The sequence below is a fragment of the Sinocyclocheilus anshuiensis genome, unplaced genomic scaffold, assembly GCF_001515605.1.
Source record: "Sinocyclocheilus anshuiensis isolate Anshui unplaced genomic scaffold, SAMN03320099.WGS_v1.1 scaffold775, whole genome shotgun sequence".
NCBI classification, from domain to species: Eukaryota; Metazoa; Chordata; class Actinopteri; order Cypriniformes; family Cyprinidae; genus Sinocyclocheilus; species Sinocyclocheilus anshuiensis.
Window position 1 is genome coordinate 1,113,182 of NW_015552614.1, and position 17,751 is coordinate 1,130,932.

At 37.6% G+C, this 17,751-nt stretch overlaps 1 protein-coding gene across 1 annotated transcript in view; it reads left to right on the forward strand.

Annotated features, from left to right (window-relative positions):
* The first annotated feature begins 3,103 nt into the window (after positions 1-3,103).
* Positions 3,104-17,751, forward strand: part of LOC107665951 (dystrophin-like) — a 127,385-nt gene continuing 112,737 nt past the window's right edge. The window contains exons 1-2 of the mRNA XM_016457021.1: positions 3,104-3,205; positions 17,570-17,631. Of these exons, the coding sequence (XP_016312507.1) occupies positions 3,124-3,205; positions 17,570-17,631 (144 nt within the window). The 5' untranslated portion in view covers positions 3,104-3,123. The remainder of the gene's footprint in view (positions 3,206-17,569; positions 17,632-17,751) is intronic.

Consider the following 17,751-nt stretch of genomic DNA (forward strand, 5'->3'; position numbering starts at 1 on the left):
TGCTTTTAGACTGTTTGCAAACACACCAATGAATTTCAAAAGCAGAGATCTTTAAGACTGTTTTTAGTATTAGGCTTTTATATGCATGCACTCTATTTGTTTGTCAGTTTATAGGCTCAAATATTGATATTGTGATTTTATTTTGATGCAATGCCCGCAGACTGGGTTTATTGAAAGATGTGCTGTTGCAGGTATCCAGTATATTAATCCAAATTTTGGATATTTTTGTTTTCCTCTTCAGTTTATCAGTTTGATCAGGCTACTTAAAACCTATCCTGTGGATGTCAAAACATGTTTACCGTCTTAGAGATATATTGCTCTTATGTTAATGAATCTGTGTTTGGTGCTTTTTAGCCTCTTTCATAAGCAGGCAGCAGATTGTTTTTGTTTATTTCATTTATTCTTTCTCTGAAAAGACCTTCAGAAGACAAACAATCCCAAAGACATACGAGCCAGACAGGCTTTTTTGGAAATTCCATTAACTGAGTCACAAAGTACACTGGTATAAAGCTTTATTTCCCCTTGATCAAATATTTTACTAATATCATGCCAACGAATTCTATTTACTTGTTTACACTCCCCATGCCATTACAATAATCAAGCTGAATTGAATTTTACTTACATTTCTGAAGTGCTCTTGGCATCTCACTAGATGAAACCCAGAGTGATTTTTTTAGGTGAGACAGATCCCATATGGATGCACATATTGATGAGTCTACACTTTGTATATTGAAAAATACCTCCCAAAGTGTTTTTATGCAGCATTATAGCTTGATGCAGGTTTCTGGCCGTATTATGCGTAATTGGTCAGTGAATGTTATTTCAAAGGGAAAAGGTTGTCTTAATGTTTGTGAAAATATAATAAATTGCTCAGCATGTGAAAAATAAAATCCATTACCTAAGCCATACGAGCAGGAAAAATAATGTAAACTGAATGTTTACTGACAAATTCTTGTTGCTTTGCAAGTGTGTGTGTGTTCTTGTATATATGATTTAGAGGACACAAATGCATATAATGACATAGGTACTACAACGTAAACATGGTTTATAAGGACACTTCCTGTGTCCCCTTAAACCAAATGGCTTAAAAACATAGTAAACTGTGTTTTGTGTGTGTGTGTGTGAGTGTGAGTGTGAGTGTGAGTGAAGGGTAGGGTTAGGGTAAGGGGATAGAAAATACAGTTTGTACAGTATAAAAACCATTACGCCTATGTCCCATAAACGTGGAAACCTGTGTAAAGTGTAGTGTAGTGTATACAGGTATTTCAACTCAAGTTGTTCCAAACTTGTATGAATTTATTTCTTCTGCTGAACACAAAGGAAGGCATTTTGAAGAATGTTGATAACCAAACAGTTACTGGTAGACATTGTCTTCCATAGTATGGGGACAAAAATACTATGAAAGTCAATGGCTACCAGCAATTGTTTGGTTACCCACATTCTTCAAAACATCTTATTTTGTGCTCAACAGAAGAAAGAAATTCATACATGTTTGGAACAACGTGAGGATGACAAGAATTTTCATTTTTGGGTGAACTATCCCTTTAAAGGTGCCATAGAATGGAAAACTAAGTCGGGATCACTAATAGTTACGCCCCCAAAATTTGCATATACCCGCCCATGTTCTATTCCAGCCGAACCATCAGAAGTTCTGCAGGTATTGTGGAGAAACAAGAGAGGATAATAGCGAAAATGGCAGATCATGGAAATAAATGTTATGTTCCAGGCTGTGCAGGGATGGGTTGGTGTCTGTATTCAGAAAGGCACGGAAAACAAATAACGCGCGTTCTAATAAAATAACTAGCGGTAGCCTGTTACATTACGGTACATAAGATTTCACTTACCACATAAACAGAGTAAGGAGAGATGACTGAGGATGATGGCGAATGATTTACAGATCCTGAGCAACACTGACAAGCATCTGATCTTGTAAAATGTGTGGTAAGTACTGCCGCTGTAGTTTACACAGAGCACGTGCGATCGCAAATCTCGAAAGTGAAAGTAAAAAGCGATCATGCATTCGAATGCAGTTTCAATGCCCCGCATATTAATATGCAGCTCCCTGATGCCCGCATTTTACATACAGTATAATTACCCAACGATATAACTGCGAGAGACAGTATTGAAATATATATTTTCCCTGTGTTTCCTTCCTGCTGTGTGAGCTACAGAAATGAGCCGCACTGTGAAACAGCCAATCAGAGCAGAGCTGAACATTATTATTCATGACCCTTTTCATTCTAGGGACAAATCCTAGGGTTGTAAATGGACATGTAAAACCGTTTCTGGAGATTTTTTTACCTTACCTAAGCCACATACCTTCTATGTAGATATCAGAGAACAATTTAAAATATTGTATCAGTGCATTCTATGGCACCTTTAATAATTGAGCATAAAATCAGCATATTAGAATGCTTTCTGAAGGAGCATGTAACACTGAAGAATGGAGTAATTTAAAATATATTCAAAAAGAAAACAGAATTTAAAAAGTAGTAATGTTTCACTATATTACAATTTTAACTTTGTTGTTGGACTGTACAGTCTTTATAAAATTAAGGTCTTGGAAGGTGGAGTGGAGTCTGGCCTGGTAACTAAAGATACTAAGAGTCAAACCCTACAGGGAGCAATCAACGAGCTATAACCATTGAGCCTTTGGCCAAGACACTTAACCCCAGATTGCTCCAGAGGGACTGTCGCTATAATAAGTGTACTGTAAGTCACGCTCGATAAAATTGTGAACTTGAGTTTTTCTCCAAGAGAATTTATTGGTCATTTGTTGTCAAATGGCATGGTGACCAATCCTTTGACGTTAGAAAAATCAGTATTTGTGTGTGAGAGTGAAATGAAGCAGGCCTTCATAACAGCTCTCTATTTTAAGGCGAGTAAAGTTTGCCACCTGTCTCTGCTTCTCTGGGTGCCTTGACAGCTGGTTTCCCCCTATCATAACAGTCCACAGACAGTCTCGTCCCTGTGTCATTCACAAAAATTCACTTCTGTATTTGAGGTTCGGTTTGTTCACAGGGCAGCGATTCCCGTCTTTGGTGGGGTCTTGGTGTCTCGTTCCTTTTTCTGTTTATAAAACTACAGGATTAAAGGATTCAACGGCAGTTTGGATCTTGTGTCATGGCAGAAGCAGGGAGCCAACAGGACCAATGGGAGGAAGGTTTTGAGGATGAATTTGGAGAAATCATCAAAACTCGATCAGGTAGGGGGGATTATGATTGATTTATTTATGACAACGTTATTTGCCTAAAAGGATGTCTTACATCCTGTACATGAATTTGAATATGCTTTATTAAGTGCTAAAATATAATGCCTTAGGTGTGTTTTAATGTAAACATATTTCAGTTTCAGATGGGATCTTATTTAAATACATTTCTTAATCATATTCATAATCAGCATAATTTTTACTGCACTCATAGCCATATTCAAAATAATATAAAAACTATAATTGACTTTTACAGCAACATATTTGCTAGTAAATTTACTGCATCACATTTTCACGGTTCATTTTATTACTCAAATCAGACATTTACTGTTACATTTTGAACAGTCCTCTTTAAAAACTTATTTCTGGCCTATGCTCCACCCTGAATGAGTTCACATCTATTTTTTTTTTCATCACTGTCATGCTGTATTCAGTAGGGATCATGAGTGATCTATAAATGCTCTCTGGTGGAAATAGGACAGGTCTTAAAGAGCTTGAAATAGTTGCAGCTGCCTGGTGTTGGGTTTCAGAGTTCCTTGTTTGAGATTTAGCCATGTTGTTGTTGGCTGTGTGTTGTTTTGCTGGCAAAAGACTTTCTCTTGTGTTTTCTGTGTGAGTGTGTTTATGATCAGCAGTGAAAGTTAAGAGAAAGTAGGAAAATGAGTCAACAGCTCGATGATCAGCCAGAGGACACAAACAGTACAGTAAACCTCTGAGAACAGAGCTTTAATAGAGGACATCTGTTATCTGTGCTAGATCACGCTATATACTGGATATTTCATGGTTTTTGGGTTTAGCAAAAAAACTTTTATCAAGAACCAATTTTCACTTTCATTTATGGGTTCACTGTATGGTTGTTTGGAGACTGAAACTTTTAGGTACTTCTGATAGGTTCTTCAAACATTCTGGCTTCTCGCACCAGTTTATAAATGGTTTTCTAACGGGTTAGACAGCGGAAAGGTGAATCTCACAAAAGCTGGAATGTCATATTCATAGTCATATTTCACTCTAAAATAAAAGGACAAAAATAAGATAATATATTTTGTATAAAGAAAATATATAATTATGACTTTAATTGAAATAATAGTCAATAGATTTTTTTTTCTTTTGCATTGTGATAAAGGAATTTTCATGAGAATAATGTAATAATGCACAAACACATAGCAAGGTGTATATATACACTGAACAAAATTATAAACGCAACACTTTTGTTTTTGCCCCCATTTTTCATGAGAAATGAGAGAAATGAACATTCAACATGTAATGTAATATTGCACAAAACTATATATATATATATATATAGTTTTGTGCATTATGACATTATTCTCCTATGCCAATTGCACGCTCCCTCAAAACTTGCGACATCTGTGGCATTGTGCTGTGTGATAAAACTGCACATTTTAGAGATCAGCATCTTGATATGCCACACCTGTGAGGTGGATGGATTATCTCAGCAAAGGAGAAGTGCTCACTAACACAGATTTAGACAGATTTGTGGACAATATTTGAGAGAAATAGGCCTTTTGTGTACATAGAAAAAGTCTTAGATCTTTGAGTTCAGCTCATGAAAAATAGGGGCAAAAACAAAAGTGTTGCGTTTATAATTTTGTTCAGTGTATATTATATATATATTCAATATAATAATATAATAATAAGAATATTCTGAAATGAAAAGGAATTTTGCCTTGGCTCTGCAGATAAGAGCAAATGCTTTCAAATAAATAGAACCCAAATGTTTGAATCAATATTCAGACAAAAAACATAAATTTGAAAATGTAATTGGACAAATGTATTAAACTGCTGGAAATCAATGGTGCAAATCTGCATAAAATCAAAGAGAAGTGGGGGACTGAACTGGAGACAATAACCAGGATTTGGAATGGCAGTTTTAAAGAAATATTCCTTACTATACAATCTCTGGCAGGAATATGCTTGGAAGACAAATATATTTTTATGTATATTTCTTTTAAATGTATATTGTTTGCTTTATATATCAAAAATCTATCTATGTATGTATGTATTTTATTGTATTGTATTTTTGAAAAATGACCTGAAAGTTTCTTTGTGGAACTCTCCTTCCTGGCTGTAAAATGATTTTACCTTGAATGGCACCGTTTTTTATTTTTAAATGTGTAAGCAAATTTATCGGGTTAATGTTTATGATTGTTTATGGAAATATCTTATTTTATAAGCGATAACTGAACCCTTCTGAGGCTCCTGGTATTCAGTGGCATTTTTACAGTTGGACGAGACAGTTTGACTCCTGGAACAATTTGAGGTTGCAACTCTATCTTTTGCTCATAGTATCCATTCTGTTTTTGTAAATACCACTGCATGAGGCCTGCAGGAGTGACTGACATGTTGACAACTGCCATTGAATCTTCTGACTCAAAAGATTGAAGAAATTCTCGAAATAACTGCTTTCTGCTTCACATACTCCAGAGAGCACATTTTATCAAAGAGTATAAAATGCTTTATGCCAGCTTTCAAAACGCTGATATTTAAACCTTTTATGAATAATGAAATATTACAGGGAAATTATAATAATAAAAGGATTGTTTTTATCTTTTGGAGAGAGGGGCAGGGTTTGTTGTCAGCCTTTTCTGTTTGGGCCTTTCCCAGGGATAGTCAATAGTACTGGTGTTTCTATTTTTGGCTTTAATGGGAATATATATACTGTAGATATAATTCTGTATGAGCAGCCACTGTAAGGCAGTATTGAGCAAGTTCTGCTGAAAACAGTGTTCAGATCTCCTTAACATCTCTCTGCAAACTCAGTCACTGGAGACCTCTGATCATTTTTTATTATATTACCAGAGAAGCTGGGGGAAAAAACAAGTATTGTTTTTTAAGTTACTTTACTTTCTACAAGTTTGACTGCCATCATGGGTGGCATTCTGAGGAATCCCCCGCAAGGGTGTCTCCAGTATCTTCTCATTTTACAGTGTGGAGTGAACAGATACAAATGCAGAAGTTTTGAACTAAAATACTTTTTGGAGCTTTAGGAACACCAGGTGTTTACTGCTCTTTATCAGGGTGGGTTTTAAAGCCCTGGAGGCTTTTGTGACATTTACCGTTCACTCTTTACTTCACTTAGTCATCAAATACATAAGCAGTGGCTGACATCAGGGGTGAAGAAAAATGATATTGAAATGAGATCTGCACCCCTGGTTGGCATTTTAAAAATTCAAATAAAAACTAGTCATTTAAAGGAACACTCCACTATTTTTGAAAATAGACTCATTTTCCAACTCCCCTAGAGTTAAACAGAGATGACGGAAGTTAGCCTATTTTCAGGCACTGCGTAATATCATTGCGCCTGCTGCACCCATGGTATGGCAGCAAAGTTCCTTGATTATTACACCGGAATGAGAGTATAGTTCCTAGCCATATCGGCCTAGAAAATCGCAACTTTTCATTTTCCGTCGGTCTTAGTACACGATGTAACTACAGAAGAGTCAAGTTTTAAATAGGAAAAATATAGAAACTCTTTGGTCATTTTTGAGCGAGATGCTAACGGTTTAATCAGATTCAATGATCTATGCTAAGCTACAGCTAAAAGTGCTACCGCCAGACCCAGAGATCGGCTGAATGGATTCGAAAACGGTAAAACTCAACTGTTTAACTCTAGGGGAGTTGGAAAATGAGTCTATTTTCAAAAATAGTGGAGTGTTCCTTTAAATGTAAATACTGCACATACAGTCTTTAAATGAAAACCAGAAACAGCATGCATGTTTTTATGTGTGCATAAATGTTTAACTGAGGTCTTTTCATCACTAAGTGAACATATGATGAAAGCCTTTTCTTCAAAGACAATGGCTTGTATTTCCTTCATATATATATTTATTTGTATTTGCTTCTGTTAACCTCAATAGCAAGGACTGAAATTGGGAGAAAGAACCTACTGAAGAGATAATAATATAGATATTTTCATGAGCAAATATGATTGTGTTCTGTAGGATTTTCTCTTTCAGTACTACATCTGTACATGATGCACTTGCAATAGACAAAAAGAAATAAATAATTGCAATTCTTTCCATTGGGCAGTGTGATCATTTCAGGTGTTTTTTTTTTTATTATTATTATTTTGTATCCCACAAGAATGGATTACAAGCACAGACTTATTTATTTAGGATTTGTCTGGCAGATGAGATGTACAGATGGCTTGGTGATGTTCTGGATCTCATGATTTTATGTGAGATGTGCCACCAGCTGCAGAAAAACTCAAAGTCAACATGAAATGGCCCATTTCAGACCATTGTATTGAATTCATCCATTTTTAATAGACCCAGGCATATAACAGGAAATGAGAAAGGACACCACAGTAAACCGAGTGTCTCTTAACAGTGCACCCAGTCAACAATTTGATCTCACAATGATGTCACCATGAGCTCACACGATTCTCATGGTGTGGTCACAATGTGTGTGTCACAGTGAGCTAAAAGTGTAACCACACAGCGCACTCACTGTGTGCTCATACTATGTTCGCAATGTGAGGTCACTGCACACTCACTGTGTGCTCATACTGTGGTCACAATGTGAGGTCACTGCACACTCACTGTGATGTCACTGTGATCATCGCATGATCTCACGTGTTGACTGGGCAGTCTATTTTCTAAAAGCCCAACTCGTAATTAAAGAGGCTCCAGAAAACAATTTCATACTAATTACGCATTATTCAGTGTGGTAATTAGGTTCAATGACATTCACGGTCCTTTATCATGGATTTTAAAAAGAAAATTTGAGTGCGCTATCCGTTGAGGTTTTAGCAAACAAAATTATATTTTGTCGCCCTACTAAGCTAACCATTAACCGTCTTTCCTTATGGGCGTTTGAAACTAAACACCCAATGTTTTGAGATATCGACAGTGTTTTTTATGTTTACGTTATGCGTTCTCTGTGCGTTCCTAACCAAAAGCGTTCGAACGCCATACTGTTGCTATGGTTACCGCTATTTCTGTTCGTGAGCGTATTTTTTACCGAATGTGCCCTAACTTGCTTTTCAACTTTCCTATTTACTGAAACGTAACTCAAATTAAATCGCATTCGTTGTTATTGGCGCCCTGCTTACTTAAGTAATTAGCCTGCATCCTAACATAAACAAGTTAAATAAAGTTGTCCATTGTATCCATGAGATATCGATCCCTCTCCGGTGGCTACTACGTTCCGCGTTAGATAGAGCTGTAGTCAGACAGCCCGCATGCCAGAACACCGTTACACCTGCCGGTATCAGCGGATCACAGCAGAGCTGTAACTGCACCCAAGTGAGGGAGTACGAGAAAATAAAGCGGCAAAGTGTCCTCCCACAGTTCCTTCACCAAATCATCTTCGGCTTTAGGCATGGACGAGTCTGTTTAACAGCAAGGAAACCGGATAATCAAACTGCGCTCGCTGTTTCAATACACAGGTAACGGACACACACCACAAACGCGGCTGCCTGCGACTCCAAAAGCCATTACGGAAGAAACAGTTGCGTTTGTTGTGGTGTAAAAATCCTCATTTAGGTAAGATTGAATCATCATACGGAAATACTCTTCCAGTGTGAGGTGATTGTTCGGCTGTTGACGGCTTTTATTACGGCATGTCACGTAAGATTTAACCAGATTTAACAATAGATCTTCCAGCCGGGTGCGTTTTATCTGTAACAGGATCTGTTATTACGCACGAAAAAATGTTTGTTTTAGTGTTAATTAAGCGTGTACGGGTGTCTTTCATTGTTGTTTCTTGTATGCACTTACTGGTGGATGGCCAAATGTGCGCACTTTGTAATCAGTCGTGATTTTATGGACGAATGTGAGAGAAAGTTTGGTGGTAGTCGCTGCTGTTTAAACTACACGCAGTTCAATCTCATGCGCTGTTGTCATTTAAGACACGCTGTGTATTTCCAGTCTCATCGAAACATTTGGACTCGCGCTTGTAAATTGTGAGGAAACATAGGTGGCTGTGGTGGAAAACGTATTGCTGTAATCTGTGAATACAGCCCTGCCTCGGATGTGTGTGCTGAGATTAGGCGGCTAAAAACAGGTGTGTGCGTCCAGCGTCTTTGTATTTGCCCGTTAGCTTCGGCTCAAGCCCGTCACCCCATCATCCTATTTGCACAAGGGCGGATATAATCCAGCAGCAGCTGCCACCTGCCTGGAGTCACGCCTCCGATCAATGGCAAGCAATGCTTTCATTCTCCTGTCTGTCTGCACACATTATTCTGTCTGCCAGACCGGGCTCTATAGGTTTATTTATTTATTTTATACTTTATTAACGCCTTCCAGTTCCAATCTTCCCATCATTCCCATATAGCCTACTACACAATCTGACACTATTTTTACCCCCCAACATCTATAGATAAATTAAAAGCTACATACACTTAACTAATAATAATAAATCATAAAAACTTACATTAATGCATTTATACATTCTTATGGTCCCATCATTTAATTAAATGATCTGCGTTGCAAGAGTGCGAATAGAGTAGGCCTAGAACAGCACTGGGACCTTTAACAGATTAGGGTTTTTCACACTTGAAATTAGTAATTTTGGGTTATTCTAAACCCCAGGAATCCTGGGTTATTTTGCTTCACCTTTCACATTGCTTATACTTTACCTGAGATTAATCCTAGGTTTTCATAAACCCCAGGTTAACATTCTTATTTGCATGTTTGCACTCTGAGTGTCATTGATTGGACGAATGCAGCATGCGACCTGTTTAAAGGGGACATAACACACACAGTTTCGGCCTATCTCATGTTAATCTTGAGTACCTGTACACTCTTAAAAAATGCTGGGTTAAATACAACCCAGTGCTGGGTAAAATAGGGACAAACCCAGCAATTGGGTTGTATTTAACCCAGCATTTTTTAAGAGTGTACAGGTACTCAAGATTAACATGAGATAGGCCGAAACTGTGTGTGTTATGTCCCCTTTAAACAGGTCGCATGCTGCATTCGTCCAATCAATGACACTCAGAGTGCAAACATGCAAATAAGAATGTTAACCTGGGGTTTATGAAAACCTAGGATTAATCTCAGGTAAAGTATAAGCAATGTGAAAGGTGAAGCAAAATAACCCAGGATTCCTGGGGTTTAGAATAACCCAAAATTACTAATTTCAAGTGTGAAAAACCCTAATCTGTTAAAGGTCCCAGTGCTGTTCTAGGCCTACTCTATTCGCACTCTTGCAACGCAGATCATTTATTTAGTTTTATCAGATTTCTAAAAGAAAGATACAGCTTTACGATTCTCTCCAAAAACAGCCGTGGGAAGAGTTAAAGAGTCACGGGCACTTTTGTGTTGTTTACATACTTTCGCGCTGATTGCCACCAAAACTCAGAAATTTGATGCAGTTCTACTTACCGCCTGCAGTTCTGACTCATGACTGGGATCTTTTATCACTGGGACCGCTCCATCTTTCAGTATCAAACGAAATGCGAATCCAGCATCGAACTGGGCCTTGCTTATAAAACATTTGTCACTGAAATTACGGGAAAAACAAACAAACACATTTGCGAATCTCTGTTGCTGCCCCGGGAAAACAAACTGCATCCACTGTTCACGTAACGTTGGGTTCTTTGGGAAGCTGAATAAGGTTTTCTTTCCCTCACAACCAAAAACACACTGACATTCTTCTTGAGCAAGTCCTGTGCAACGCTGCCGACTTCTGTAACCCGAATGAAGCACATTGATGGACGTGCTCTTACTCTCGTTCTGTTTGCTGTGTGCGCGCGTTCTTCCGGGAGAAGTGCCCATACAAGAATTCCGCCCTTCATGACGTCATGAAGGGCCATACTCGAAAAAAACTTTCAGAAACTTAAGGACGCACCTATCACGCCATATTGCAATTACAGTGACTACAAGATACCAACTTGTAAAAAGCGTTCACGTCCTCGTAGAACTTGTAATTACAACTTGTGAACTGGGAGCTTCAAGTTGTACCACCTGACCACCTCAGATTCATTAGGTGCTATGTTTAGGCATTGATAGTGCGATAGTCCCGATTCATGTTGTCATCTCGAAATCACAGTAATTACGACATGGTGTGAATTTGACACAGAAATACTCTGTCAAACGTCCAACTCGTTTTTTTTAAACTTTGGCCATGTTTAGCATGAGAATCCAACTCTTTAACAGTGTAAATAACTCAGAATTCATGAAATAGCATTAGCCCCCCCTTTAAAGAATCGGGCCGAGTAGGGGGCACGCCAAGACCTGGTATTCTCGTCGTGGACCTCCGGAAAGAATGGTGAAGCTCGTTGTCAGGGGGCCTGACTGCGCCCCAGCAAGAACCACTCATCCAGGTGGGCTCCTCCGGCGGAGACCACTCCAAACCCAGCTCCTCCACTGCTTTAGACAGGACGCGGAAAAGCTCGGCTTCCATGCCTGTGCTGGGTTGTGCAGATGGCAAAGGGGCAGGTTCGACGTAATTTGCTCTTTGAAATTTGCTCTTTTATATCACCAGATAGCGGCAGGGAACCAGAGACTGTCGCTGCTGCAGCGCGAGGCGGCGAGAATGGCTGAGCAGGAAGGGGTCTCTCTATCCGCTGCGAGGCTTGATCACGGCGAAGGCTTCGTAGTCTCGTAGAGCGAAGATCTAGTAGTCGTCGTTGAAGGAGAATAATCTGAGGATCTAATGGCGATGTGCCGCTTATATAGCCAGAGGACCCCGCCCATTCTGGCGGGCTTTACCGCCATAGGCTCGTGCAGCTCTGCTGCCGAGCCATTGGGTCATTTTTTATTCACTGCACGAACCAATGGCCGTGCAGTTACACTGCGTTATTGAAAGGCTTCAGTCATCGGAGAAAAAGGAGTTTTCCCCCCCAAGCGTCTTAAACAGACGCAGTATGAGTGAAGTATCGATAGGGAACCCTCGCTTCGAGTTATCCACCGTATTTTAAAATATTTTATATATCCCTCCATGGAATATTTAATTCCCACTTGAATGGTGGCCTTTCTGTGTCCAAATTGTGCTAAAACATCGTGGGACAAGGTTTTTACACTGACAGCTGTCATTGTAAGACAGTGAGCAACTCCGTTTGTTTGTCCGAGGGAGCAACAGTAACTAAGGGGGCGGGGCTTACTGATAGGTCAATTGCTTAAAACATTTGGGTTCCATTTATTTAAACACGCTTGCTATTATCACCTGCGTAGGCAAGGCTAAATTCCTTTTAATTTCAGAATATTATTATCAGGGTGTTTCTGAAATGATAGTTGCCACAACCAGGCAAAAATAACTATTATGGGCTGTTGATTACAATTGCATATTGTGACAGGAGGATGTCATGCAAGGAGTTTAACATCAACCTTCAGCATTGTTGACAGATCTTTGTTCACACTCTTTTGCATGAATCTGTAATGCATTGAGAGCACTCTGTGAATGATGTTATGTCAGGTAACCTAATGCATTTAATTTGGTGCCATCTAAGTGAACTTTAAAATTCTGTCATAATTTAATCGCCCTCAAGTCTTCTGAAACCCATTTCTTTTTTGGAACACAAAATTAGTTATTTATAGCAGAATGTCCTTCTGCTCGCTTCCATATAATGATAGTAAATTGTGGCCACAGCTGTTTCTTACACAAAGTTATTGTATATGGCTTCAGAAGACTTGAAATATAGCACACAAGTTGTATGGACCACTTTTATGATGCTTTGACAGTACCTGGACACCATTCACTTTCAAATGATGGAAGAAAGCAGCTCTGATATTTTGCTTTGGTGTTACATGGAAAAAAGAAAGACATACAGATTTGGAACACCTTGAGAGTGAGTAAATAGTGACAGAATTTTGATTTTGGGGTGAATTAAGATAACAACAGCACGTTTTCACTTTTTATGGTGCAGGTTAGTTTTTGTTTAATACTGGATGAGTCATCCGACTCATCCGACCCCGCTTTCTTTTTCTCTTATATTACAACATATTAATGTGGTAATAAATTATGTCTTAAAGTTTAGGCATTCGATATTTAGTTTGTGAAGGGACACTGCGGGATGTCGTCTACCCTGTTGTTTTTCTAAACCTGAAGAATATAATTTCCCTGTCAAATCCTGAGCTTTTAAAAGCAGCTAATTCAGAGCTTTGTAGATCAATATCAGTAATACTGTAAGATAATGTGGAGGTTCCCGCTGCAGCAAAAGACTTACAATAATCAGCTTTTCCTTTGTGCGGAGCTGCTGTATTCTGCACATTTTGTCAAGGGGGTTGACAGTCTAATTGAAGCAGATTGTGGTAATCAAGTAAAGGAATGACTTTTGGCAATATGGAACATTAAGAGATATCTGATTTGCTCCAGAAATGTTTGATCCACGATAAGAATAGTTCATAATTGGTGCTTTTTGCACTGTTGAGTTGCCTTTACAAGTCATCGTTCTCCACAGTAAAGAACTCAAATAAGCCTTGGACATAAATGGCATTGCTTTCGAGAACTGTAAATGTGATCTGCATGAGATAGCTAAAACTATGGAAGCTTGTTTCTGCCAGAGGATTTAAAAAAAGTAAAAAAATTGTGACTTTTATCTGCCAGTTTGGATTTTTTTTTTTATTCCCCCTCATAATTCTGAGGAAAAAAAGAATTGTGAGGTGTAAACTTGCCATTTTGAGAAGAAAAGAGAAAAGTCGAAATTGTGAGATATAAACTCTCAATTGCGAGACAAAAGTCAGAATCGTGAGATAAAATGTTGCAGTTGCCTTTTTTATGGAGGAATAAATAAATAAATAAATAAATAGAATTGCGAGATGTGAACTCAGAATTATGTGAAAAAATTCTGTCCAAATTCTGAGTTTATATCTCACAATTCTGATTTTCTTTTCTGAGAGTTGCAAGTTTATAGCATGCAATTCTGACTTTTTTCTCAGAATTGCAAGTTGCAATTCTGAGTTTATATCTTGCAGTTCTTAGAAAAATGCTCAGAATTGTGAGAAAAAAGTCTGAATTGTCAGAAACAAGCTTTCATAAAAACTTGTTTTATTATTATTTTGGATGTTAAATGTTTAAAAAAAATCTATTTGAAGTAGCTGATTGATGATATTGTATTTCAGCAAATTTGTAAAAAGAAAATGCAAATAATGTGAAAACATACTGTTAATCATTATTATTTATTTGCGTTTTATTATATTTATAGTCTATTTATAGTCTGTTTTTAGTTCTTTGGAACTGATTTAATCTTCTTCAGTGCTTGGTCTTAAACATTGCTGTTTACTCTTCTGTCATAGCAAAACCGTGTGTGTGTTATTGCGATTATATGCATGACATGGTGCAGTCAGGCTTGAAACAAATCTGAGCCATGCTACTGTGATTATGCAGTCAGCTGAAGTGTAGGCTGACCAATGGGAACAATGAACTGAAACTACCCATTTCATGATGATTATTGCGATGGTGGCAAAAACAACTGGAAGCTTAAAATCAATTATGCATGAAAATGCTGTCATCCACGCTGACTCTGGAAAGCTTGTGATTCACCACCCAGTGCTTTTTGTGCACAAGGAAATATCAAAATAATACTTACTCTTTCTTAACGATTCCATGGCTGTTCTGAAAGGTTTTAAAGAGCTCGTTTGCCCAAATATGACACTTCTGCCAAATCATTATGAGTTGTTTTCTTGCATGGAAGCAGAATGTCCAAGCAGCTCGCTTCCAGTGAAAGTGAATGGAGACCAAGGACCGTCTTTGCTAGATAACTCCTTTTGTGCCCCATGCGAAGAAGAGAAAAGATGACAAGAGTTTTCATTATAGGCTTGAACTCTCGCTTTAATATCATCAGGGCCCCTAGATAAGAATTACGCTTTTGTAATCAATCTCAAACTCAAGCAAGCCGAGAGGGTATAGCACACAGAGATCTGAATCAAAGCAATTGGAGAATATTAGAGTGGGGGAAAACACAAGCTTTTAATGTGATATGAAAGCTAAATGTTCTTTGTACTGATTGATTTTTAATGTTCCCAACTCCCGACATTTCCTTCACTCGCTTTACAAATACAACAGTGACTTTCTGGCATTATAGTCTTTTTTGGCGGTTCTAAGTGAGGCAACACCACAAAGAGGACTTTTATATGACAAAAGTATTTATTTTTTATTTATTTATTTGGTAACACTTTATTTTAGGGTTTCTTAACTAGTTGCTTATTAGCATGCATATTACTAGAATATCTAAGCACATAGGCCTATTAATGCCTTAAGCCCCGTTCACACCAAGAACGATAACTATAACGATAACTGTAAAGATAACGATATTAGCGTCCACACCAGCGAACGATATCGTCTGTTTATTCTAAGCGCACATGCGTCTGCCGCTTTAAATTCTTGAGCTCGTTACAGCAGGATGGATTCTGATTGGCTGTCAGTGTTTTATCTTTCATCAGCTGGAAAAAACATTTTTTTGAAAGTGATCACAACGATATTGTTCCTCTGTATCGTTATCATTATAGTTGTGGTGTGAACTATGCTATTCTTTAATATTGAGAACGATTTTTAGAACTATATCTTTATCGTTATCTTTACAGTTATCGTGCTTGGTGTGAACGGGCCTTTATTCTACATGACCTTATTCTACATCCCTAATCCTACCCAATACCTAAACTTAACAACTACCTTACTAACTATTAATAAGCAGCAAATTAGGAATTTATTGAGGGAAAAGTCATAGTTAATAGTGAATAAGTGTTCCCTATTCTAAAGTGTTGCCATTTATTTTTTGTATGTGTGTTCTGGGTTCTTGATCTTACAATTGCTTGTTTGCAATTTAGTATTGCCGAACCCTGTGTTAAATGTTTTAGAAATGAATGGGAATAATAGAGGAATTTCTATCAGGATTTCTATCAGGTTCTTTAGCTTTCTGATCAATTTTTCACCCTACTCAGTCATTGTGTTTGTAAAGCTTGCCTGATCTACACCCTCGGTCTCTTAGAAGTAATCTTCTTTTGAATGCCAGCTGACCATTAATCTGTATGTACCCTCAAAGCATTCTCGGGTTTTCCTGGGGCTTTTTTGCTCATAGTCTCTTTGTATTTAACCGTCCTTATATCAAATGCCACAACAGAGTGAATACGTCCTATTGATCACAGTAGACTTTATTCTTATTTGCCAGTAGCAACTTTAATCACTTATACTCTCTATGAATTTAGGGATGTAACGATTACCGGTTTGACGATAAATCCTGATAAAATTCCCCACTGTTACTATTACCATTTCATCTTTTAATTATCATTAAACCCGTATTAGATTACCGCGATTTGAACAACTCGCGATAAATAAATACTGTCCAGCATAAAGCACAGTTTAAAGTAACCGTCTCATGTTTGCACAGCAGCAGAGTATAGTTTAGTTTTGTGTGAAAACAGGGCGGAAAAGCTGCGAGGTATTAAAAGAGTGCTAAGGGAATTATACAAATGAATATATGAATGAATTAATTATATGAATGTACCTCTGAAGGTTCTGACTGTCTTCAGAAACGATTCGATGGCATTTTGTTTTCATATTCGCTCCATGTAATACCTAGTGTTCTTAATCGCAATACTGCTTTGTCCACGGAGGTTACGGGAAACAGCTCTAATTCAACTTTTCCATAAGCGTCACCTGCTGCCAGCGAGTGGATTTACAGAGACTTATATTTACATTCAGCCTGTGTGCAGTTTCTGTCTGGCCAAAAACGGGCATTTACATATAATCATTTATTAATCAATTATCATTTTGACTTATATCTTTTCTTTATTTAAAGGCTGAAATGTGAGGTTTACCTTTTTATTAAACTTTTTCAAAGCTTTATTTGAACATTTACATAAAATATTTCAACATGCTATTAATCTGTTGTCAGTCAAGTTGTCATTTAAAATCCGAACATCATTGGTTATGTTATTGTTTTAGTGATTATGCAAACAAAAAGTCATTTTATATGTTGTTTGTTGATTTTTCATCTCCAGCACATTTAAACAATACCGTGATAATACTGATAACCGTGATAATGTTGGTCACTATAACCGTGATAAGAAATTTTCATACCATTACATCCCTAGTATGAACATGCCCTCTGACCTTACCTCTTTTACTTTGCTATATGCTGTTCTTGTGGAGTTTCCACACACAAGTACATCTGATGTGTGAGCGGCCATCAGGCGCAATTGTAACAAAGAGCAATTCTTTATAGAATTGCAATATTTTTTGGACATGTATAATTTAAAATTGTTATGTATTATGTTGTATTGTTTTTTATTTGTTTTATTGTATTTAATTTTCATACAGTTACATCCCTATATATATATATGCCATTATGTAGCTGTAAAGCTTTACATTTCTTAAGGTATTAAATGACTAGGATTCGTTTGAAATTAGGTTTCTTTGTTTGAACTGGACAGTACTGATAGTGTTCTCTCTCATTTACAGATGAAAGAGAAGATGTTCAAAAGAAAACCTTCACAAAATGGATAAACTCACAGTTTGCTAAGGTAATAATACTTGAGTGTTGTTTTTTTTTTATCGTGTTGAGGTAACACTGAATGTCTCAGGTTACTTATGTAACCATGGTTCCCTGAGTAGGGAACGAGACACTGCGTCCTCTAGGGGTC